Here is a 26,031-nt window from a genome sequence, read left to right as displayed (position 1 = left end):
ACAATTTGTACAGAAACCAGATGGCAGTTATAAGAGTCGAGGGACATGAAAGGGAAGCAGTGGTTGGGAAGGGAGTAAGACAGGGTTGTAGCCTCTCCCCGATGTTGTTCAATCTGTATATTGAGCAAGCAGTAAAGGAAACAAAAGAAAAATTCGGAGTAGGTATTAAAATTCATGGAGAAGAAATAAAAACTTTGAGGTTCGCCGATGACATTGTAATTCTGTCAGAGACAGCAAAGGACTTGGAAGAGCAGTTGAATGGAATGGACAGTGTCTTGAAAGGAGGATATAAGATGAACATCAACAAAAGCAAAACAAGGATAATGGAATGTAGTCTAATTAAGTCGGGTGATGCTGAGGGAATTAGATTAGGAAATGAGGCACTTAAAGTAGTAAAGGAGTTTTGCTATTTGGGGAGCAAAATAACTGATGATGGTCGAAGTAGAGAGGATATAAAATGTAGGCTGGCAATGGCAAGGAAAGCGTTTCTGAAGAAGAGAAATTTGTTAACATCCAGTATAGATTTAAGTGTCAGGAAGTCATTTCTGAAAGTATTCGTATGGAGTGTAGCCATGTATGGAAGTGAAACATGGACGATAAATAGTTTGGACAAGAAGAGAATAGAAGCTTTCGAAATGTGGTGCTACAGAAGAATGCTGAAGATTAGATGGGTAGATCACATAACTAATGAGGAAGTATTGAATAGGATTGGGGAGAAGAGAAGTTTGTGGCACAACTTGACCAGAAGAAGGGATCGGTTGGTAGGACATGTTCTGAGGCATCAAGGGATCACCAATTTAGTATTGGAGGGCAGCGTGGAGGGTAAAAATCGTAGAGGGAGACCAAGAGATGAATACACTAAGCAGATTCAGAAGGATGTAGGTTGCAGTAGGTACTGGGAGATGAAAAAGCTTGCACAGGATAGAGTAGCATGGAGAGCTGCATCAAACCAGTCTCAGAACTGAAGACCACAACAACAACAACAAGTTGTTTTAGAAGTTCCAGTTTGAATTCTCTGGCTCCAAACAATTTTGAAGTTTCCAACCTATTTGATATTTCCTCACCGAATCTTACACTTATCATTAGTGCAGTATCTCTAGATGTCCAGAACTGAATGTGTTGTGTCTTTTCAAAATCGAAAGAGAGAGGCCATTCACATAAAACCAGTTACAGTATCCACTGTTACACAACACAGGCGTGTACTCTGGGCTACCGCATCTCCAAGCTGCCGGCAATACTAGAGCACGATACGTAAAATGAATAATACAACTACAACATAGGCACACTGCATTTGTTGTCAACCGTATCTCCTGCATCCGTCACGGCAACACACAACACCAGCTACACTACTAGAGGTACTGCAATTAGATCCGCCATCGTGGGCACCAATTCTTCTTCCCAGGATCACTTGCCCACCAATCCCCACAGCAGTATTCTTTCACCGGCTGGCTATAAAATACACCACACGGCCAACCAGAGACAGTTTCACAATGGAAGTTGTGAAGGGCCAACCATTGACCGCCATCGCTAGTTACTCGGCCCGAGTTCCCTTCGCCTCGGCACAATCCAATCCTCGGCGTCACGTTCGCGTCTTCTCTCCACGCCCTGTCAGGTGCCTCATACCCGCAACCCATCAGTGCGCAACTCACAGTCACTCGCGGATCGCAACCCATGTGACAGAGCCATCTTTCTGTAACAGTCATGCTACCTTTGATGGTTATGAGCTTTCCCCTCATCTGAAACACTCTCTTGGAGCATCCTCGAGCCACTGTTGCTACCCACTGATAAAACCCCATTGACATTGCAGTTTTCAGAACTCTCCCAGTGCAACATCTATGACTGTCAGTAGAATGGAAGCAAGTGACATATATTAATGTATGAATGACTGTTTTGTTTTATTTCATTTATGAGTATAAATAATGTTTATTTATTGGAGAGCACATTAATTTTGGCTAGCTCTCTTGGCCACTATACAAAACCAGTCAGTGATAGTTTTAAGAACATTGTTTAGCAATTCTTTTGTTGCTGTATATATTCTTGGAGTGATTACAGTACTACTATTCCACAAAAAGAACTGCTTTTTTTTATTCACCATGAAGCGAAGATGCTGAGTCGCAGAAAGGAACAATAAAAAGATTGTCGAAAAGCTAGTTTTCAGCCAACAAGGCCTTTGTCAAAAATAAACACCACACACACACACACACACACACACACACACACACACACACACACACACACACGTGCGCGCGCGACCACAATCTCTTGCAGCTGGCTCCAGCTGCCAGAGACTGTGTGTGTGTGTGTGTGTGTGTGTGTGTGTGTGTGTGTGTGTGCGTGTGTGTGTGTGTGTGTGTGTGTGTGCGTGTATGTGTGTGTGTGCGTGTATGTGTGTGTGCGTGTATGTGTGTGTGCGTGTATGTGTGTGTGCGTGCGCGTGCATGTGTGTGTGGTGTCTATTTTTGATGAAGGCCTTGTTGGCTGAATGCTAACTTTCTAACAGTCCTTTTGTTGCTCCTTTCTGCAACTCATCATCTCCGCTATATGGCGAGTAGCAACTATCCTTTTTGCATATTGTTGAATTCCATCCTGGATTTTCCATTTTTTAATTGTTTTATTGTTGTATATTGGTGAGAAGATTGTTTACACAAGGATGTTTCATATTTCATGTTACGGACTTCTAGGGGCACTTAGTACAATAAGTTCTACATAGCAACCTACGTCTGGAATCAACAGCCAATGACACTACAGAGCATAAAAAAGTTATAGGTACTGGTGTCCATAAATTATGTATATACAGGGTGATTCTGTTATAATGTTACAAACTTTCAAGGATGATGGAGAAGATATCAATTTGAAGTAAGGGTCATTGTACTGGAAACAAACGAGTCAAAAGTTATAAGCAAATACCATTCTGAAACCTCTGACAGTGGAACGCATGTACCGATATTATTGTTGCTAAGAATTTAGAGTATGCAACTTTCAGAGGCAGTAGTATGGACCAGAACACGAAAAAAATGTCTGGTAATCAAGAACTGTAAAACGCTTACTTTAAGAGCTATGAGCACTTGTTCAATAGAGGAGATGTGTTTCACACTACAGAAGATGAACGAGTGCTCATAGCTCCTCATGTATGCATTTTAGAGCCCATGTTCATCAGACATTTTTTCTTCTTCTGGTCCTTACTACCACCTCTGAAAGTTGCATACCCTACATTCTTACCAACAACTGTACCAGTACATGTATTCCATTGTCAGAAGTATCAAAATAGTTTTCGCTTGTAACTTCCAACCCATACATTTCTGGGACAGGGATCTTACCCGAGATTGAAACATTTATCCTCCTTCTTCACCTGGAAAGTCTGTATCATCATCATGGAATCACACTGAATATACACACATTTACAGGCACTGGTGCCTGTAACTTTAACATTCTGTAGTATCACTGGATGACATTTTCAGACATAGGTTCCTGCATAGAACTTTATCTACTACGTATCTCCTGCAAACACTCTAAGTATGCAACATGAACTGTGAAACACCCTGTATACTAGGAACAGCAGCAGATCTAGGACTGCCTCTTGGACAGCTCCATATCTGATTTCTTCCCAGAAAGAAGAATCTCACCCGATTACATGGATTGATTTATTAAGTACAACTTTCTGCACTCTCTTGGTTTGATATGACTTTATCCACTGATTGGCTGTAGCAAGAATTGCACTAAACCTCAATTTATCTAGTGGAATACTGTGATTCGAACAGTCAAACGCATTAGATACATCACAGAAAACATCAACCAGTGCTATTCTGTAATTTAATGTTTGCAAAATTTGGAGAGTGAACATGTAAATGGTATTCTCAGTAGGGAAACTCTCCTGGAATCCAAACTGTGATGTACTGAGAATATTACTATTGCACAGTACAATAAATCACCTTCTCAAAAATTTTGGATAATAATGTAGAGGAACAGGTCAGCAGTTAATGACGTCTCCCCTGTCACCTTTCTTACGGGGCATTTAACAATGGTATATTTCAATTACTCTGAAAAAATGTCATGAATTAGTCATGCACTACATATTGCAGATAAGAGAGCGCCTATCGTATGATAACAAATATTTAGTAACCTGTCAGAAACACCATCAGATCCAGATGAGCTTTTATTTTCAGGAGAATATACAATTTTCTTAATTTAAGAAGGAGAAAGATATTTTGGAAATGAATGAATGTTCAGGGATGAAAAATGAAAACTGTTTAAGATTACTGCTGCCAATGAATGCCTAGAGAGACAGCAGGAACTACGAACATAAGTTGAAATGAGTGGATTCTGCCTCGAAAATATAAGATGAACATCTATAATAGCAAAACATAAGTGGTGGAATATAGTTAATGAACGATGTAACACTGAGGGCATAGGTTAGGAAATAAGACAGTAATGGTTGTAGACAAGATCTCCTACTTGGGCAGCAAAATAACTAACAATTGTAGGAGTAAGAGATCAATGAAATGCAGACTTCTACTCTCAAGAAAAGTGTTTCTGAAAAAGAGAAATTTGTTCTGGAATCAAAGAGAAATTTAAGTGTTTGAAAGTCATTTCTCACTTCCATACCAAGAGCCATTGTGCAAAGATCTTTGAGAAACTTTTGGAAAGACCAATTCGGACAACATAGGTGGAAGGATGAGAGAACAACAACATGCATTTAGTGCAGAAACATTCACAGAATACCTGATTCTCACTGTAAAATAGCCACAGGAACAAAACTATGAATATGGAAAAGATCTGTTACACATTTACACATCAAGACAGGAGAGTGAAATTTTTGAAGTCCAAGCAGAACAGCATTGCTCAAGCACATGGAATTATCAACATGAACCAGCCACTAGGCATAAACATTATGACACAGTTAGTCACTCACCAAGAGTGCGACATTAACATTCCTGAGCGAGCGTTAGACAAGTGGAGACCACTTATTACTATCATAACATTGTGTAAGAAGCACTAACGAGGGCACAACAACATCTGTCAAGGGTTTGACAAAGCAGTTAAAGACACTAAAATAAACTGGTTAAGCAAATGTAGCAGAACAGAGGACTGCTAACAAATCATAAAAAGCTGAACTGATTCAGTTGTGACGAATGACGTCAAAAATCAGAATCAGTCCTCGACGCGTAAATACCCCACATCGCTGGGCTAGAGGCAGTCAACCAACAGGATAGATGGCAATCATGTCATTCGCACTCCATTTTCTGATTACTGTATTGTAACATCTAGTTTATAAGACTGTTCAAGTACTGGCCATACTCCTGCCACCTTATGAGATGACCACCGATCTGTAGCCATGGGTGATAGAAGTCACCCTTCAGTACCAGCCATCACCAATGTCCAGTCCAGCAACCTTCTGACACCATTCCATCCTGGTGCTCAAACCGCTCTAAACTCCAGCATTGCTTGGGTCAGGAGGCCTACAGAATTGTTGAGCCAGGATCAGTTTTTGACATAACCTCATGGCATCGGACAGTGTGGTCCATCTGATGGGACAACACACGATGTGACCTGGGAGGGACAGAGTAGTCCCAGACTGGTGTGCGAGACAACACACACATGCCGTAATCACCGCCATGTCTGAGCAGAGTTTCTAAAGGGGCGTGCCTTAACACTACAGACTGCAAACTGCTCACTAGATGTCATCAGCATGAGCACATGGCTGATGCAGCATTACACTGAGATGACAAAAGTCCTGGATAGCGATAGGCACATATACAGATGGCAATAGTATCACATACACAAGGTATAAAGGGCAGGGCATTGACGGAGTTGTGTCTTGTACTCAGGTGATTCATGCAGAAAGGCTTCCAACGTGATTATGGCTGCACAACGGGAATTAACAGACTTTCAACTTGTGATGCTAGTTTGATTAGGACACAGTGGACATTCCAGTTTGGAAATCGTTAGGGAATTCAATATTCTGAGATCCACAGTGTCAAAAATGTGCTGAGAATACAAAATTTCATGCATTACCTCTCAGCACAGACAATCCAGTGGCCAAATGCCTTCACTTAATGACTGAGCAGCCACGGTTGCACAGAGTTATCAGTGCTGACAGAGAACCAACACTGCGTGAAATAACCTTAGAAATAAATGTCTGACATATGACAAACACATCCGTTAGCACAGTGCAGGAAGATCTGGCGTTAATGGGCTACAGCTGCAGACAACCGAAGTGAGTGCCTTTACTAACAGCACAGCATCACCTGCAGCACCTCTCCTGGGCTCATAACCATATCAGTTGGACCACAGATGACTAGAAAACCATGGTCAGGTCAGATGAGTCCTGATTTAAGTTGGTAAGAGCTGATGGAGGGTTCGAGTGTGGTGCAGATCCCATGATTCCATGGACCCAAGTTGTCAACAAGGCAATGTGCAAGCTGGTGGTGGCTCCATAAAGGTATAGGCTGTGTGTACATGAAATGGACTGGGTCCCCTGGTCTAACTGAACCAATCATCGACTGGAAATGGTTACGTTCGGATTCTTGGAGGTCATTTTCAGTCGTTCATGGGCTTCATGTTGCCAAAGAATGAAATTTTTATGAATGACAATGCACCATGTCACAGCCACAATTGCTCATCATTGGTTTGAAAAATATTCTGGACAATTCAAGTGAATGATATGGCCAGCCACATGAATCCTGTCAAACATTTATAGAACATAATCGAGAGATCAGTTCATGCACAAAATTCTTCACCAGCAACACTTTTTCAATTGTGCATGGCTACAGAGGCAGAGTCCTCAGCGTCTTGCTATGCCACCAACTGCTGTCCAAGATACGGCAACGACGTGCATTCAGAGAAATAAATGAAGCAATATTTAATCCTGTTTTACTGTGCATAGTGATGCCACACAATTTCCTTGGACTTCACCCTGACAACAGTAGCGATTTCCAGCCTGGGAGTAGGCGGCCCTACAGATCCACTGATGACATCTGTGGACATTGTAAAAGCATTTGATAGTGTATGTAGTAACAAGGTATGGAAGTACCTGTAGAACAGAGTAGCAGAAAAGCAGACTATACTTAGGATAAGACACATGTACAATGCAAGTGTGAGCTGCGTGAACTTGGGAGTAGAGAGATCAGACTGACTGCACACAGTTATGGCTTGGGACACGAAAGTGCATCTTCCTCATTGCTCTTCACTGTTGTGATGGATGAGATAATGATCAGAGTAGCACAACTGGTGAATGTAAGATGAAAGCAATTGGGTTTACATATAATTTCATGATTTGGAGACAGAAGGAGAAAGTGCAGGAGCAACTGGACATATAGCAATAAATAGTAAAAGGTTATCTGATTCAGTTTAGTGTAAATAACTGTCAAATGATGGTGACAGCCATGAAGAAGGAGAGAGTCACACCTGGAATAAAAATCAGTGCGGAACAACTGAGGAACATGAGGAGTTACATGTATCTGGGAAGCTTTACACAGGTGAATGAAAGAAATGCCAAAGAAATAAATGAGTCGGGGAGATAAGCTTAAGCATTCCACTGTGTGTGCTTGTTTGAAGCCTGATATGGAGCAAACACAACCCTCAAACCATCAAAAGTTATACACACTATGTGACTGAAAGTATCCAGACATCCCCCAAAACATGCGTTTTTCATATTGGGTGCATTGTGCTGCCGCCTACTGCCAGATATTCCATATCAGAGACCTCAGTAGTCATTAGACATTGTGAGAAAGCAGAATGGGGAGCTCTACAGAGCTCACGGACTTCGACCATGGTCAGGTGATTGGGTGTCACTTGTGTCACATGTCCGTATGTGAGATTTCTACAATCCTAATCATCCCTACGTCCATTGTTTCCAATGTGACAGTGAAGTGGAAACATGAAGGGACACATACAACACAAAAGCACACAGGCCGAACTCGTCTGTTGACTGACAGAGACCGCCGACAGTTGAAGAGGGTCTTAATGTGTAATAGGCAGACATCTATCCAGACCATCACACAGGAATTCCAAACTGCATCAGGATCCACTGCAAATACTATGACAGTTAGGCGGGAGGTGAGAAAACTTGGAATAAGTGGTCGAGCAGCAGCTCATAAGCCACACATTACGTCGATAAATGCCAAACGACGCCTCACTTGGTATAATGAGCATAAACATTGGACAGTGGAAAAACTGATGTGCGGAGTGACAAATCACGATACACAATGTGGCGCTCCAATGGCACGGTGTGAGTATGGCGAATGCCCAGTGGACGTCATCTGCCAGCTTGTGTAGTGTCAACAGTAACGTTTGGAGGCAGAGGTGTTACGGTGTAGTCTTGTTTTTCATGGAGGGGCTTGCACTCCTTGTTTTGCATGGCCTACATTGATGTTTTCTGCACCTTCCAACATGATCAAGCACCTATTCATAATGCACAGCCTGTGGTGGAGAGGTTCCATGACAATAACATCCCTGCAATGGACTGGCCTGCACTGAGCCCTGACCTGAATCCTATAGAACACCTTTGGGATGTTTTGGAACACCGACTTCATACCAGGCCTCACCGACCGACATTGATACCTGTCCTCAGTGCAGCTCTCCGTGAAGAATGGGCTGCCATTCCCGAAGAAACCTTCCAGCACCTGATTGAACGTATGCCTGTGAGTGGAAGCTGTCATCAAGGGTAAGGGTGGGCCAACAGCATATTCATTTCCAGTAATACCGATGGAAGGCGCCACAAACTTGTAACTCACTTTCAGCCAGGTTGGTTGGTTGGTTTAAGGATCAAAGGGACCAAACTGCAGAGGTCATCGGTCCCTTTTTCCAAAATACTAAAAATACCCACAGAGAATAAAAAATGTTCAACGGAATAGGAGACAGACAACACAGAACAAAAGAAACATAGACAAGGACCAGACAAAACGAAATAGAATCACACTGTGACGGTGGTTGGCCGACCATAGGAACAAAAAAAATGGAAAAGCTAACCACCGAAAACACATTAAAAACTTAGTTTAAAACCGTAGGCCAAAGGCCAGAATCAACACAAAACAATAAAATAAAACAGAAACACTCAGATTAAAGAATAAAAACTCCCTGCCCTAATAAAACGTAAAACTAAGGCAGCCATAACAGGGTCATCAGATAAAACGGCAGGGAGCGTAGCAGGCAGCGCAAATGTCTGCCTGACCACAGCTAAAAGGGGGCAGGCCAACAGAACGTGGGTCACTGTCAAAGCCGCCCCGCAGCGACAGACAGGAGGGTCCTCCCGGTGCAGTAAATAACTGTGTGTTAGCCGGGAGTGGCCAATGCGGAGCCGACAAAGGACGACTGAGTCCCTGCGGTTGGCTCGCATGGATGACCGCCACACAGTCGTCGTCTCCTTAATGGCACGGAGTTTATTGGGTGTGATCCGATCGCGCCATTCAGTGTCCCAAAGCGCAAAAACTTTTCGGCGGAGGACTGCCCGCAAATCAGTCTCTGGGAGGCCAACATCCAGAGATGGTTTACACGTGGCCTCTTTCGCCAGGCGGTCAACATGTTCATTGCCCGGGATACCGACATGACCGGGGGTCCACACAAAGACCACAGAGCGGCCGCAACGCGCAAGAGTATGCAGGGACTCATGGATAGCCATCACCAGACGAGAACGAGAAAAACACTGGTCAAGAGCTCGTAAACTGCTCAGGGAATCGCTACAGATCACGAAGGACTCACCTGAGCAGGAGCGGATATACGCTAGGGCTCGAAAGATGGCGACCAGCTCAGCAGTGTAAACGCTGCAGCCAGCTGCCAAGGACCGTTGTTCGGAATGGTCCCCTAGAGTTAGCGCATACCCGACACGACCAGCAACCATCGAACCGTCGGTGTAAACAATTCCAGAGCCCTGACACGTGGCAAGGATGGAATAAAAGCGGCGGTGGAAGGCCTCTGGAGGGACCGAGTCCTTCGAGCCCTGTGCCAAGTCGAGCCGAAGGCAAGGGCGAGGAACACACCACGGGGGTGTACGCAGAGGCGCCTGGAAAGGAGGTGGAACAGGGAAAAACCCAAGCCCGCAGAGAAGCTCCTTGACGCGTACGGCGATCGGACAACCCGACCGGGGCCGACGGTCCGGCAGATGGACGACCGACTGCGGGAACAGGACACGGTAATTTGGATGCCCGGGCAAACTAAGAACATGGGCAGCATAAGCAGCCAGTAATTGTTGGCGTCGTACCCGCAGTGGAGGGACACCTGCCTCAACAAGGATGCTGTCCACAGGGCTGGTGCGGAAGGCACCAGTGGCAAGTCGGATCCCGCTGTGTAGTATTGGGTCGAGCACCCGCAACGCAGAGGGGGATGCTGAGCCGTAAGCCAGGCTCCCATAATCCAGACGGGATTGGATTAACGTCTGGTAGAGCCGCAACAGGGTAAATCGGTCGGCGCCCCAGCGGGTGTGGCTCAAGCATCTCAGAGCGTTTAGATGCCGCCAACACGCCCGTTTAAGCTGCCGGATATGAGGCAGCCAAGTCAACCAGGCATCAAAAACCACCCCCAAAAACCCGTGTGATTCCACCACTGAAAGAAGTTCGCCGGCAAGATAAAGCCGCGGCTCCGGGTGGACAGTGCGTCGCCGGCAGAAATGCATGACGCAGGTCTTGGCTGCCGAAAACTGGAATCCATGAGCTACAGCCCAAGACTGCGCCTTGCGGATAGCACCCTGTAGCTGACGTTCCACAGCTGCAATGCCAGTAGAGCTGTAATAAAGGCAGAAGTCGTCAGCATACAGGGAAGCAGAGACAGAATTTCCCACAGCCGCAGCGAGCCCGTTAATGGCTATTAAAAACAGGCAGACACTTAAAACAGAACCCTGTGGCACACCGTTCTCCTGGACGTGGGTGGAACTATATGAGGCTGCGACTTGCACGCGGAAGGTACGATACGACAGAAAATTTCTGATAAAGATCGGCAGAGGGCCCCGAAGACCCCATCCATGAAGCGTAGAAAGGATGTGATCACGCCATGTCGTATCGTATGCCTTCCGCATGCCGAAAAAGACAGCGGTCAGGTGCTGACGGCGGGCAAAGGCAGTACGGATGGCCGACTCCAGGCTCACCAGATTGTCGGCGGCGGAGCGGCCTTGACGGAACCCACCCTGAGATGGAGCCAGAAGGCCCCGAGACTCCAGTACCCAAGTCAAGCGCCGGCTCACCATCCGTTCGAGAAGCTTGCAAAGAACGTTGGTGAGGCTAATGGGGCGGTAGGTGTCCACCGCCAAAGGGTTCTTGCCTGGTTTCAGAATGGGGATAACGATACTGGCCCGCCACTGCGACGGAAATTCACCCTCGACCCAAATACGGTTGTAAAGGTTGAGGAGCCGACACTGGCAGTCCACTGAGAGGTGTTTCAGCGTCTGGCAGTGGATGCTATCTGGTCCAGGAGCAGTATCAGGACAAGCGGCAAGGGCACTGCGGAATTCCCACTCACTGAATGGAACATTGTACGATTCTGGTTGGTTGGTGCGAAACGAAAGGCTCCGACGTTCCATCCGCTCTTTAATGGAGCGGAAGGCCTTAGGGTAATTCGCAGAAGTGGAACTCATAGCAAAATGCTCTGCTAAGTGGTTTGCAATGACGTCGGAGTCAGTACAAACTGCTCCATTCAGTGAGAGCGCAGGGACGCTGACAGGTGGCCGATAGCCGTAGACGCGTCGAATCTTGGCCCAGACCTGCGATGGAGTGACATGGAGGCCAATGGTGGACACGTACCGCTCCCAGCACTCCTGCTTGCTTTGGCGGATAAGGCGGCGGGCCCGCGCACGCAGCCGTTTGAAGGTGATCAGGTGTTCAATGCAGGGATGTCGCTTGTGACGCTGTAGCGCCCGGCGGCGATCTGTAATCGCTGCAGCGATCTCAGGCGACCACCAAGGCACAGTCCGCCACCGAGGGGACCCAGAGGAGCGGGAAATGGTAGATTCGGCGGCAGTAACGATGCCGGTGGTGACCGATTGAACCACCGCATCAATGTCGTCATTAGAGAGAGGCTCAAGAGCGGCAGTGGAGGAGAACAAGTCCCAGTCAGCCTTATTCATAGCCCATCTGCTAGGGCGCCCAGAAGAGTGACGCTGTGGTAGTGACAGAAAGATCGGAAAGTGGTCACTACCACACAGATCGTCATGCACACTCCATTGGACAGACGGTAAGAGGCTAGGGCTACAGATTGAAAGGTCAATGGTGGAGTATGTGCTATGCGCCACACTGAAGTGTGTGAAGGCACCATCATTTAAAATCGAGAGACCGAGCTGCGACAATAAATGCTCAACGATGGCGCCTCGACCTGTTGCCACTGACCCACCCCACAGAGGGTTATGGGCGTTGAAGTCGCCCAATAGCAAGAAAGGTGGCGGCAATTGGGCTATCAGCGCAGCCAGGACATGCTGCGAGACATCACCATCCGGCGGAAGGTAAAGACTGCAGACGGTAACAGCCTGTGGCGTCCACACCCGAACAGCGACAGCCTCTAAAGGTGTTTGGAGAGGGACAGACTCGCTGTGCAGAGTGTGAAGGACATAGAGGCAGACGCCACCCGACACCCTTTCATATGCTGCCCGGTTCTTATAATAACCCCGATAGCCATGGAGGGCGGGGGTTCGCATTGCTGGAAACCAAGTTTCCTGAAGAGCAATGCAGAAGAAAGGGCGAAGGCTGATAAGCTGTTGGAGCTCAGCTAGATGGTGGAAAAAACCGCCGCAGTTCCACTGGAGGATGATATTGTCCATGGCTGAGAAAGGCGTGAAAGGACTGGGAAGGCAATTTACGCCACTTGTGCACCCACTGCCACCGATTCAGTACCCGTACGAGAGGCATCCATGGCGTCTGAGGGACCAGCGAGATCAAGGTCCTCAGCTGACGCCAGAATCTCGACTTCATCCGCAGACGCAGTGCGCGAAAGGTGCGGTGGGGTTGGTGCCACTGCAAGTTCTTTGGCCTTAGAGGTCTTTCTCTTGGACTTCTCTCGCTGAACCTTGGGTTTCACCGGCTGGGAAGGCTTCACCGATTCAGTCTCCGGGACAGAGGAGGATCGTGAAGCCCTACGCCCGGCCGCTGGTGAGGACTTATGCCACTGGCGGCCGTCATCCTTCCCGCTGGTAGAACCATGGGAAGGGAGGGTCCCAAGGGAACTCTTACAGGCGAGAGTAGCCGAAGAAGTTAGACGCTTCTCTGGCTGAGAAGCGGGGACGGACGTCCCCGACGGGTGGGAGGATGTTGCTCCTGAGGTAGGTGGTGCAGGAGCAACCGGTCGGGTAGAGCCCCCCACGGGCAAGGGGGCAGGAGAATACTGCTGATCGAGCTGGCTGGAAGTCGCGAAACTGATGGGGCTAGCACAGTTGTTGTAGCAGCTGCATAAGAAGATGTCATTCTCACGGGATTGAGTCTGTCATATTTCCTTTTGGCCTCAGTATAGGTCAGCCGGTCCAGGGTCTTATATTCCATGATTTTGCGCTCTTTCTGGAACACTCTGCAGTCTGGCGAGCAAGGTGAATGGTGCTCCCCGCAGATGGGAGGCGGGGCACATGGAGTATCGGGATGAGATGGGCGTCCGCAATCTCGACATGTGAGGCTGGAAGTGAGCGGGAAGACATATGGCCAAACTTCCAGCACTGGAAGCACCGCATCGGGGGAGGGATATAGGGCTTGACGTCACATTGGTAGACCATCACCTTGACCTTTTCCGGTAACGTATCACCCTCGAAGGCCAAGATGAAGGCACCGGTAGCAACCTGATGGTCCCTCGGACCCCGATGGACGCGCCGGACGAAATGAACACCACTACGTTCTAAGTTAGCGCGCAGCTCGTCATCAGACTGCAAAAGGAGGTCCCTATGGAAATTAACACCCTGGACCATATTTAAACTCTTATGTGGTGTAATAGTAACGTTAACATCCCCCAACTTGTCACAAGCAAGTAACCTTCGTGACTGGGCGGAGGATGCCGTTTGTATCAATACTGACCCAGAGCGCATTTTAGACAAGCCCTCCACCTCCTCAAACTTGTCCTCTAAATGCTCGACGAAGAACTGAGGCTTTGTGGAGAGAAAAGACTCCCCATCAGCTCTCGTGCAAACTAAGAATCGGGGCGAATAACTGTTACCTCCATCCTGAGACTTACGCTCTTCCCACGGCGTGGCCAGGGAGGGGAACGTTTTCGGATCGTACTTCTGAGCATTAAATTGAGCCCGAGAACGCTTAGAGACTGCTGGCGGCTGGCCACCAGCGAGAGATGATGTACCACACTTCATTGCGGGTCATCCGCCCTGATGCCACCTACTCCGACCAAGGGCCCTCCCCACGGGCGCCACCCAGCCACAGCAAAGGCCACCTGGCAGGATGGCCGTTGCCGGGAGTCCCGATACCCCAGTAGGATAGGCATCTACTCCTTGGCATACGTGGGGAGTTAACGGCGCAGGCATCAGTAGAGCGATCCCTGTGTTGTCAGGGGGCTACAACCAAGAGGGTACATGGCGGCCCCACCACAACGGATTGGTTACCGTGCTGGATCTTAGGTGCAAAAATGTCCAAGGTCGTCGTCGCAGTTAAAAGAAACACTGCAGAGTGCAGTGTGGTAATCGCACCCAGGGACGTATCCTCGCACAAGAGATCGAAAACGAGCGGGACGCCATTGCAACGACGAGAAAGCCGGCTAAAGGTCTAATCGCACGACGGATACAGTGCACCATGTAAGGCGCCCTTCCCCAATTGGCTCGCTCTTCGGAATGATTTAGAAAGATGGAGGTCAAACCCGAGAGGGGACCATCACAGAAGGCCGAAACAATTGAGACTCCTTTTAGTCGCCTCTTACGACAGGCAGGAATACCGCGGGCCTATTCTGATCCCCGAACCCGCAGGGGGGTTTCAGCCAGGTGTCTGGATACTTCTGATCACATAGTGTATCAGGTATTCTAAGTTCCAGTCCTGGAATATGCCTCAGAAACATTGGTAACGAAAAGAAGAAAGAGAAGTAAAATACAAGTTAGTGGAATTAAATTCTCGAGAAATGGTGTTAGAGTGACAAAGATGGATAGGTCAAGGAATGAGAGTACCAGAGAATTAGTGAATGAGAAACCAATACAGGCTAGCAAAGAGGAATCGAGGCTTAGATTCTATGGCATGTCAAGCAAATGAAGGAGAAGAGGATACCCAGAAAGGTACATGAGATGAAAAGGGAAGGAAAATACAAAGAGGTTGCTAAAAGGAGTGAAGGACTGTGTGTAAATGAAAGAGGAAGATTGGATCAAGGTGATAGTGGAAAGGTGGTAAGAAGACAGTAGATGATGGAGAAGCTTGTGTTCAAAACAGACCCAGGCACCAGTGACTGGGCACTATATAAGACGATAAAATCTTTTCTCTTAAAAGACTGTCAGGATTGTAACCTTATATGGAAGAGAAAAGTGGATAATAAGCACTGAGGATAAGAAGGGAACAGAAACATTTTTAATGTGGAGCTACTAAAGAGTACTGTAGGTTACACAGACAGACTGAAGAAGCAATCAAAAGCAATGGGGAGAAAAGAGCTTGTGGCAAAACTTGACTAAAAGAAAAGTTCAGTTGACACACTTCTTTAGGCAACAGAGGGAAGTGTGAACCATATATTGGAGCAACATTCTATGAAATGTCTCACATTTTTTGTAGATAATCTTCTTTGTAGACTCATTGTGTTTTCGCAGTATCCACACATGAACCACTTGTTTTATTACGTTATTCAATTTCATGTCCCCATAAACTGTTATAAACTGGTATTAGTATTAGTGAACTGTTTCCAACTGTGTCCCACTGATATTGGGGACATACCATACACTTTTCTCAGTTTTGTGAAATGCACAGTTTCACATTTAAAACCAGTTGCCAATCTCCGCACCACTTTGAATATGTTACTAAGATTTGACTGGATATTTGTACAGCTTTTTTTCAGTTAATACTCCATTACAGATAACTGCAATTTCAATACTGTCCATCAAGTAATTAAAATGAAATGCAAGGGCCCCCAGGACATGCATGAAAGTACTTCCACTTTTATCAATTAAATGTGGGAAATTATATATCAATATTAGTTCTGCTGTTACAAACTAACACAACAAGAGTGTGGTGAAGTTATTAAATGTGAGGGGTAAACATTCTCTAAAACAACACACCTAGCCAGTGCAATAAGGCAAAAAAATTATGGGCTGACTATCCATAAAACATATAAAATGCAGCTTTGTTGAATCTAGGCTTAGGTAAAGTACTGGAAAGCAATAATCATTAGAAATGTAAATGCACACATTTCAGCTTTAAGACTTTAAATAATAGCACTAAAAAGCAGTCAAACTTGTACCATGTTATCACAAAAAAAGTGACACACATTGACTGAAGGAAATCCTGGTAACAAAAGATCTAAAGCAGCCAGTAATTTATATTTTATATTTGAAAGTCTATGTGATTGTGTTGGGCAATAAATTCTTTCACAAAGACTTATTTTCCTCTTTCTTTATAAAAGAGTTGCTGCTTTTTAAGTTTATTTCTTTATACTGCCTCATGTTAATGAATAACATAAATGCTCAAATTAATATTACTTACTGGCTCTTGTTTGATGGCCATCACATCAAAGGCAGAACTTGCATGTTGTTCTGGGGCCATATCCTGCAACATTTATACAATTGTAAACAAACTACAAGGAACAAACTGAAAATGAAACATGCATCACAAAAAAGTAGATGAAAATTTGGGAGTGGAGAATTATGGTTTGTATTTGGATTCCATTTTAGCACAGATAAGTGGAGTATGCTACACGAAAATCAGAAGCTTCAGGGATAAATAAAGAGATCAAAAGGTTCAGGAAGCAACACTAAGAGTTGAAGGCTTTTAAAAGGAAGCAGTAAATGAGAAGAGAGTGAAACAGAGCAGAAGCTTGTAACAGTCTGTATATTGGGCAAACAACAACAGTAATCAAGGAGAAAGTTTTGAAATAAATGAATGTTGGTGAAGATGTCAAAATATTTAAATATTACTGCTGACAGTGTAATTCCAACAAAGACAGCAAAGAACTAGGAATACCAGTTGAGTGGAAAGGGTAGTGTCTCAAAAATATGTTATAAGGTGGACATAAAGAATAGTAAAACATCGGTGATGGAATACAGTCAAATTAAACCACTGTACTCAGGGTGTTACATTAGGAAATGATACATTAAAAGTAGCAGATGAGATCTGCTATTTGGGTAGCAAAATAACAAACAATGATAGAAATAAAATGGATATAAAGTGCAGACTGTAAAGTTTCCCGATGAAATGAATGTTTCAGAGATGAATAGAAATGTAAATGTTGGAAACTTTACTAACTTCTATTCCACCTGCCAATGTGCAAAGATCTTTCAGAAAGTTTTGAAAACTTAGATTCAGACAAAAAATAGGAGAGACGAGAGAACGACATGGGTTCAGAGCAAGATGGTCCGCAGTAGACCTAACTTTTGCTGTAAGGCAGATACAGAAACTCCACTATGAATATGGAATACATCTACTGGTGGCCTTCCTGGATACTGAAAACGTGGCAGGGGTGAACTACAGGGAGCGAAAGGCTATTTACAATTTGTACAGAAAGCAGATGGCAGTTATAAGAGTCAAGGGACACGAAAGGAAAGCAGTGGTTGGGAAGGGAGTGAGACAGGGTTGTAGCCTCTCCCCGATGCTATTCAATCTGTATACTGAGCAAGCAGTAAAGGAAACAAAAGAAAAGTTCGGAGTAGGTATTAGAATCCATGGAGAAGAAGTAAAAACTTTAAGGTTCGCCAATGACATTGTAATTCTGTCAGAGAGAGCAAAGGACTTGGAAGAGCAGCTGAACGGAATGGACAGTGTCTTGAAAGGAGGATAGAAGGTGATCATCAACAAAAGCAAAACGAGGATAATGGAATGTAGTCAAATTAAGTCAGGTGATGCTGAGGGAATTAGATTAGGAAATGAGACACTTAAAATAGTAAACGAGTTTTGCTATTTGGGGAGCAAAATAACTGATGATGGTCAAAGTAGTGAGGATACAAAATGTAGACTGGCAATGGCAAGGAAAGTGTTTCTGAAAAAAAGAAATGTGTTAACATCGAGTATAGATTTAAGTGTCAGGAAGTCATTTCTGAAAGTATTTGTATGGAGTGTAGTCATGTATGGCAGTGAAACGTGGACAATAAATAGTTTGGACAAGAAGAGAATAGAAGCTTTTGAAATGTGGTGCTACAGAAGAATGATGAAGATTAGATGGGTAGATCACATAACTAATGAGGAGGTATTGAATAGAATTGGGGAGAAGAGGAGTTTGTGGCACAACTTGAGTAGAAGAAGGGATCGGTTGGTAGGACATGTTCTGAGGCATCAAGGGATCACCAATTTAGTACTGAAGGGCAGTGTGGAGGCTAAAAATCATAGAGGGAGACCAAGAGATGAATACACTAAGCAGTTTCAGAAGGATGTAGGTTGCAGTAGGTACTGGTAGATGAAGAAGCTTGCACAGGATAGAGTAGCATGGAGAGCTGCATCAAACCAGTCTCAGGACTGAAGACCATAACAACAGCAACAACAACACAATCATGTTTGAGTTCAAAATAACAATGATGGGGTCTTCAGTCCAAAATCGGATTTTATACAGTTTTTCTCATTAATCTATCCTGTACAAGCCTCTTCCTGTCTTCATAACTATTCCAAACTACACTGATCAGCCGAACATTAAGAACACCGACATACTGTCTATGTAAACCTGTCCAAGCAATATCAGTGTCACCTGGGAGGAATGACTGCTACTCAGTCATACGCATGGTGCATGTAGTGAAAGTGAGCGTGCTATCCGTGTGTAGAATGGGGAGGCACGCAATCTATCTGAGTTTGACAGAGGGCAGACTGTGAAGGCCCGGAGGCTCAGCATGTGTATTTCTGAAATGGCAAAACCAATGTGAAACATGTCCAGATTACGTGAGATTTGGCTGCCACCCCTCATTACTGATGTTGGACATTGTACGCTGGGCAGACCGCTAAAACAGGACAGGTGGTGAACTCTGGCGCAACTAACATCTGGCTTTAATGCTGGGCAGAGTACAAGAGTGTCTGAACACACAGTGCACTGAACACTCCTAACAATGGGCCTCTGCAGCCAAGGACCCATGTGTGTGCCAAAGTTCACACGATGACATCAGCAATTATGACTGGAATGGGCACAGGACTATCAACACTGGATGTTGGCACAGTGGCAGAGTGTTGCACGGTCTGATGAATCCTGATACCTTCTTCATTAACCCACTGGGAAGGTGTGAATTCGTCACCTTCCAGAACAGCACCCAACTCTGCTGTGACAGTTCTAGAGTCGTTCAAAGAAAGTCTATGTCCAATAGCTTGTTGATACCCAGATCAGGCAATACTAGTTGGAGGCAACTTTAACCTGCTGAGTACAGACTGGGATGTCTGTGGATTCATTGCGAGGAGTGCAGACACAGAGTCATGTGAAATACTCTTTAACATGTTTCCTGAAAGCATGTCTTGAGTAGTTAGCCTGTCAGCCCACACGCAATGGAAATATCATAGACCTGGTAGCTACTAATACGAAGGACCTTATCGACAATGTCAGTATAGAAACGGGGATCAGCGGTCACAATGTCATCGTACGAACTACGATTACAAAAGTTAACAAATCAATCAAGAAGGCTAGGAGAGTATTTCTGCTAGATAGAACAAATAAGCAGTTATTAAAAACTCACTTAGACAGTGAACTGGCATCACTTAGTTCCAGTAAGATGGCTGTAGAGGAATTATGGACAAAATTTAAGCAGATTGTAAATCATGGTCTGGAGAGTTATGCGCCTAGTAAGCGGATAAAAGATGGAAAGATCCATCATAGTTTAATAACAAAATTTGAAGGATGCTGAGGAAGGAGAGGCTGTTGCACTCAACACTCAAAAGGGACGCACAAATGATGACAAGTGAAGGTTATTAGAGATTTGTGCATCTACGAAAAGATCTATGCACAAAGCGTACAACAACTATCACCATCACACCTTAGCAAAAGATATGACACAGAACCTGAGAATATTCTGGCAGTGTGTAAAATTGCCAAGTGGGTCTAAGGCTTCCATTAAGTACCTTGTTGACCAGTCTGGTATGGCAGCTGAAGATAGCAAAGCGAAAGCCGAATTTTGAAATTTCACATTCAAGAAATCATTCACACAGAAGAACCATACAAACATGCCATCATTGGACCATTGGACTGCCTCCTGTATGGATGACAGAGAAATAAGCACACCTCATGTAAATAAATCACCAGGTCCAGATGGAATCCCAGTTCGAGCTTACAAAGACTACTCTACAGCATTGGCCCCTTACCTAGCATGCAGTTATCGTGGATAAAATTACGGAACAATATGCCTAACTTTTGTTTGCCGCGGAATCCTTGAACATATTTTCCATTCAAACATAACAGACTTTTCTCCCCGGGGACACCGCCTTATCGTAGGCACCTTCAGTGCTGGGTGGGAGGGTTTGCGTGCCTCGATGAAGTCAAGAGCTATGCCGGTAGTAGCGTAGCTACTGGCAGGGTCACCCGAGTCGGACTAGTCTCGACTGAGGAGCCAGACGAAGTGTATCCCGCAACATAGGGCAGGGGAGGGCTCTGTAGGCATAGGGAAGCCAACCTCTCTAGGGGAGTAAACCCTAAAGAAATCCAGATCCTCCAAGATTGGGGTTGGGCGTGGGTCCGATAACCCCACACTGTAAAAGTGACATATTACGGAACCTCAACAAGAGCCTCAGATGATGGATGAGACACAAAAAACACAACCTCTGCAAAGAAAAAGGACAAAAGATTTGGCAGTAGTAACAAGGAATGTACGAACAATGTTGAAACCTAGAAAAATGAGAGAAATAGCCGATGAGATCATATGTTCAAGTACAACATTGTAGCGCTACATGAAATAAGATGGCAAGGACAAGGACAGGTAGATATGCCACAGTACTCTCTGATGTATAGTGGACCAGACAGAAGAACAGGACAAGCCAGAACGGGATTCAAAACAGCAAAGGAGACTGGTAAAAGTGTTTTGGAATTTGAACCCATAAATGAAAGACTTAGCAAACAGAGTGAAAGGGAAATTCAGAAATATAATGATAATAACAGCGTATGAACCAGCAGAGGAAGCAGAAGAAGAAACAAAGGAAAAGTTTTATGAAGATCTAGAAAGGGCATGCAGTAAAGTACAAAAGTATGATCTGTTTTTATTTATGGAAGTTTTTAATGCACAGGTTTGGTGGAAGCGAATGTGGAAGAGTATCTGGGAGATACACATTACGTGAAGAAAGTAATGGAGAAATGTTTTGTCAGTTTGCTGCTAAAAATAATCTAATCACCAGGAGCACACATTTCCCGCATAAAAGAATACATTTCAGAACATGGAAATCAAATGTAAGTGGAATAGTCAATCAAACAGATTATGTGTCAGTAAAGGCAAGACATGCCACATCAATAATCGATATGAAGAGCTGCAGGGGATGTAACTGTGACTCAGGCCACTATGCTGTAAAAGCTGCAGTGAGGGAGAAAACTATTTGTAACACCTAAACCTGGAATGGAGGAAAATACAAACTGGAACACAGAAAAACTGAATGACCCAGAAGTTGTGAAAGCAGACCAAGCAAAAGTTAGAGATGCACTGACTCCCAGTGAGGAAACAATGGGAATCCATGATAGAGGGACTAAGATCCAGAAGGCGGCGAAAGAGGCAGCAGAAGACATAGTCGGGATGAGAAGAAATGCAAGAAATGAGTAGTTTGGTGATGAATGCAGGCTAGTAGTAGAACGTAAAATTGCAGCAAGACTGAGAATGATACAGAAAGAAACAAGAAGAAACATGGAGGTGTACAATGAATTAAGATCCAATGCCCAAAGAATATGCAAGAAAAATAAAAAGGAATGGTTGAAATCAAAGTTTAAAGAGAGAGAAGAATTAAAGGAACAGAATGAACGAAGAAATTCTATCATGCCATGGGAAAGATAAGAAAAATTTTCAACCCAAACAAAATGCATGGAAAAACAGAAACGGCGGAATAATAAGAGATGAACAAGAAATACTACAGAGGTGGGCAGAATACTTTGAAGATATGCTCAACAAAAACTCAGAACAGGCCCCAAGAGGTACACAGGAACAGGAAGAGAACACAGAGGCAAGAGAAATTGAAAGGGATGAGGCACAAAACCCAACAATGCTGGAAGTGGAAACACTGATAAATAAACTAAAAAATAACTGTGCACCCAGTGAAGATAGGATCATGTAAGAACTAAATATCAGGAGGGCAGCCTCTAAAGCTGAAATATTTAAAATAATAAAGAACATACAGGTAAATGAAAGCATGCCAGAGGGGTGAAATACTGGAATAATATGCCCAAAATATAAGAAAGGAGAAAAGCTCAGTTGTCAAAACTATAGCGGCATAACACTACTGAATACAGTATATAAGATTTTCTCTAGAGCACTGAATGAAAGAATAAAGAAGTGCAGTGAAAAGATACTCTGAGAATATCAATGTGGATTCTGGCCAAACAGAGGTACATCTGACCAGTTGTTTGTTGTTAGACAAATAATGGAAAAATTTTATGAATATGATCTAGATCTCCACTTCCTGTTTGTTGACCTTAAACAAGCTTTCGATAGTATTAATAGACTAGCACTGTATAAAGGGCTCAGCCAGATATGCGTATATGCAGATGATATTGCCATCATGACAAGGGATGTAACAATGCTTAAAGAAATAAATGTACAAATGGAAGCAGAAGGAACAAGAATTGGACTTACTGTAAATAAAGGCAAGACAGAAATATATGGTTATGTCCAATTCTGAAGCTAGAAGAACACTAGAGGACCTGAAGATCTCTGATAAATGCTTCAAAGATGTTAGATGCTTCCATTATCTAGATGTCCTCCTAACCAATGATAATAGTATGAGACAATGTGTTAGAGAAAGGATACATGCAGGCAACAAAGCCTACTATGTATACCTAAAGATACTCAAAAACTCTCTCATTACAAGAACAACTAAATTGAGAGCATACTTTATGTTATATCCTAGCCAGTAATGCCACCCGAGCCCGCTGCCAAAAGGTTGGCAGCATCAAAGTCCGGACGCCGTCCGCATAAGCAGCGCCAGCGAGACAGCAAATCGCCGCAAGTCTGCGCGCGCCACCGCTGGCTTCTGGTTTCTTAAGCGCTGGAGTCGCGAGCGCTAGGACAGTTCTGGATTCGCCACTCAGTTGTATACTCGCCACCGAATTGTGTACTTGCTAGTCAGTTGTGTGTTCATCGCAGCAGAGTTGTTGCTTGTAGTCAGCCGACGCTGACCTATCCGCTCCGACTCGAACTAGACAGATTTCTGTAGACACGGAGTTCACTACTGTCTGTATCTTCGTTAATAAAGATAAGTACCGACTTTTATTTAATCAGAGTGTTTGGGTTTTCATCTTTCTGTTCACTGTTCCAGCGGACCGGTCGGCCCGCTATTAAAAGTGTGGCGGTGACTTCGTAAGCCGTTTCTACAGCGAATTGTTTGTCGCTACGAACACCGCCACAAAACTGGCGACGAGGACTTCCGAACTCGTGTGCAGGGCTGATTCAACTTGTTCTTGTTATACTAATTATAGAGATAAAATTTTGGGGGCTGGTTTAATTTGTGTTCACTATGTCTGCCGAATTACAACAGTTGATCTTGTTACAGAGTCAGCAAATACAAAGTCTGTTGGAAGCAATCGCCAAGCAAGAGGCTAATCCACCAACACAAAAGGAACAAGCACAGGCAGCACCACCTTTCCGTGCTTTTGATGCATCAAGAGAAGAATGGCGAGAATATTTCGCGCAGTTGCAGGCGCACATGACAGTCTACAAAATCACAGGTACTGAGCGGCAGCTTTATTTAATTTCCACTGCAGGCGTGCAAATCTATCGACTCCTTTGTAAGTTGTTCCCGGAATCCCAGCCAGAAGCTTTAGACTATGACGTTGTTGTTAACAAGCTTGCTGAGTATTTCGAGTCGCGAGTTCATGTGGCAGCAGCCAGATTCAAGTTCTTCAGATTAAAGAAACTGCCACATCAATCTAATAAACAGTGGTTAACTGATTTACGGGGCCTCACCCGTCAGTGCCGATTTAATTGTGTGTGTGGAGCTTCCTACAGTGATGTCATGTTACGAGACGCTATTACGCAAAACATTGCAGATTCTCGTATTCGTGCTGCTATCTTAAAGTTGCCTGACCCGTCATTAGAGACTGTGATGAACATCATTGAAGCCCAAGATACTTTTGATTATGCTGAGTGTGAGTTAGATCAGCCATGTATTTCTCAAATTGCCTGTGCTAAGCAAGTTATGTCACGCCCGCGGCCCCACCGGCAGAGTCAGACTGTAAACACTAGCCGGCCGCGTCATGTTAAACACATTTGTCAGCCGCGTGTGCAAAATGATAGAGTTAAGTCTTGCCCTAAGTGTGTTCTTGCTCATCCTCGTGAACGTTGCCCGTTAAGAAACGCGGTTTGTCACTTTTGTCAAAGGAAAGGACACATCCAGACTGTTTGTTTGCGTAAACGCAAGAACAATTCTCGTGCTGCCCAGCCCATGGATATTCATGTTCTTCAAAGCCAGCCCGCCCAGAAGGTCGCGTTTAAAGACTCTTCCACGGTTCGTGTGGGTAATAAACTTGTTCGCAATAAGCCACCCACCCAGCCCTCCGCTATGCGACCCAAGCGTAATTCAAACGCTGTAAAAAGTAATGTACAGACTGCAAGTGAAGCGGGAGTTGTTGTTCCACCCGCCCAACCCACGAGTTGTCGTAAGCAGCGAACACGCGCTAAACGCGCTGATTTTGTGTCTTCCGCCTCCACTACACCGATCCAGAGACAGTGTAATAAACTATTTGTGAAGCTACGCATCCAGGATAAGGCCTTCAATTTTCAATTAGACACTGGTGCGTCTGTGACTCTCATAAATAGTGCTACGTATGCGGCTATCGGCTGCCCTAAACTTTCAGCGGCAAAACATTCTTTGGCTACTTATAGTGGAGAACAAAGTCCTGTGTTCGGTGTATGTAGCGTGCCAGCCACATTCCGTGGCAATACAAAAACAGTTTCATTCACAGTGCTCCGCGCTACAGACAGTGTAAACATTTTCGGATTAGACTGTTTTGACTTGTTTGGCCTGTCTACCCAAGACAATGTGTTGCAAATTAATTCTGTTGTTGTTCCTCAAGACAGCATAACCGATTTGTGTACACGATACAGTGACATATTTAAAGACGAACTAGGTTGCGCTGCGAACTTTACCGCTCATATTACGTTAAAAGATAATGCTCAGCCTCGATTTTGTCGTGCTCGTCCAGTGCCTCACGCCCTCCGGGCACCTGTAGAAGATGAACTTCGTCGTTGGCAAAACAACGGTGTTATTCAACCCGTTTCAGCGAGCCAGTGGGCTTCTCCCTTAGTTATTATAAAGAAACCGTCTGGCAAGTTACGTTTGTGTGCTGATTTTAAGTCGACAGTTAATCCTCAGACTGTCATTGATTCTTTTCCTCTGCCTAGACCGGACGAGCTGATGGATAAGTTAGGGGAAGCTCGTTTCTTTTCCAAAATTGATCTCCGTGAAGCATATTTGCAATTGCCCCTCGACGAGCAATCACAACAGTATTTTGTCATAAACACGTCGTTGGGGTTGTTCTGTTTTCTGCATTTGCCTTTTGGTTGTGCGTCAGCTCCAGCTGTTTTTCAGCGTTTTTTGTCACAACTTCTGGCTAATGTGCCATCGTGTTGCAACTATTTAGACGATATTGTTGTGTCCGGTCGGACGCCTGCTGAACATTTCCGTAATTTGGAGTGTTTGTTTAAAGTGTTGTCTCAGGCAGGCCTACGTTGCAACATCGATAAATGTTCATTTTTCCTTACGGAGCTGGAGTATCCGGGACATGTTATTAATGCTCAAGGCATTCATCCCTCCCAGTCACATTTAGCAGCTATTCGTGATTTGCCCACCCCTCGCA

General features: G+C 44.8%; 1 protein-coding gene across 4 annotated transcripts in view; it reads right to left on the bottom strand.

Annotated features, from left to right (window-relative positions):
• LOC124717057 (zinc finger protein 501-like) overlaps positions 1 to 26,031 on the bottom strand; it is a 295,897-nt gene that overhangs the window by 253,918 nt on the left and 15,948 nt on the right. For 3 of the 4 annotated variants that reach the window (XM_047243738.1, XM_047243741.1, XM_047243740.1), the window contains exon 2: positions 16,572 to 16,634. The exons of the other annotated variant lie outside the window; for it this stretch is intronic. In XM_047243738.1, the coding sequence (XP_047099694.1) occupies positions 16,572 to 16,634 (63 nt within the window). The remainder of the gene's footprint in view (positions 1 to 16,571; positions 16,635 to 26,031) is intronic. 4 annotated transcript variants of the gene reach the window in all.

Source organism: Schistocerca piceifrons, chromosome 9 (assembly GCF_021461385.2).
Source record: "Schistocerca piceifrons isolate TAMUIC-IGC-003096 chromosome 9, iqSchPice1.1, whole genome shotgun sequence".
Taxonomy (NCBI): Eukaryota; Metazoa; Arthropoda; class Insecta; order Orthoptera; family Acrididae; genus Schistocerca; species Schistocerca piceifrons.
The sequence above is the reverse complement of the archived record's forward strand: the minus strand, read 5'-3'. Positions and strand labels throughout refer to the sequence as shown.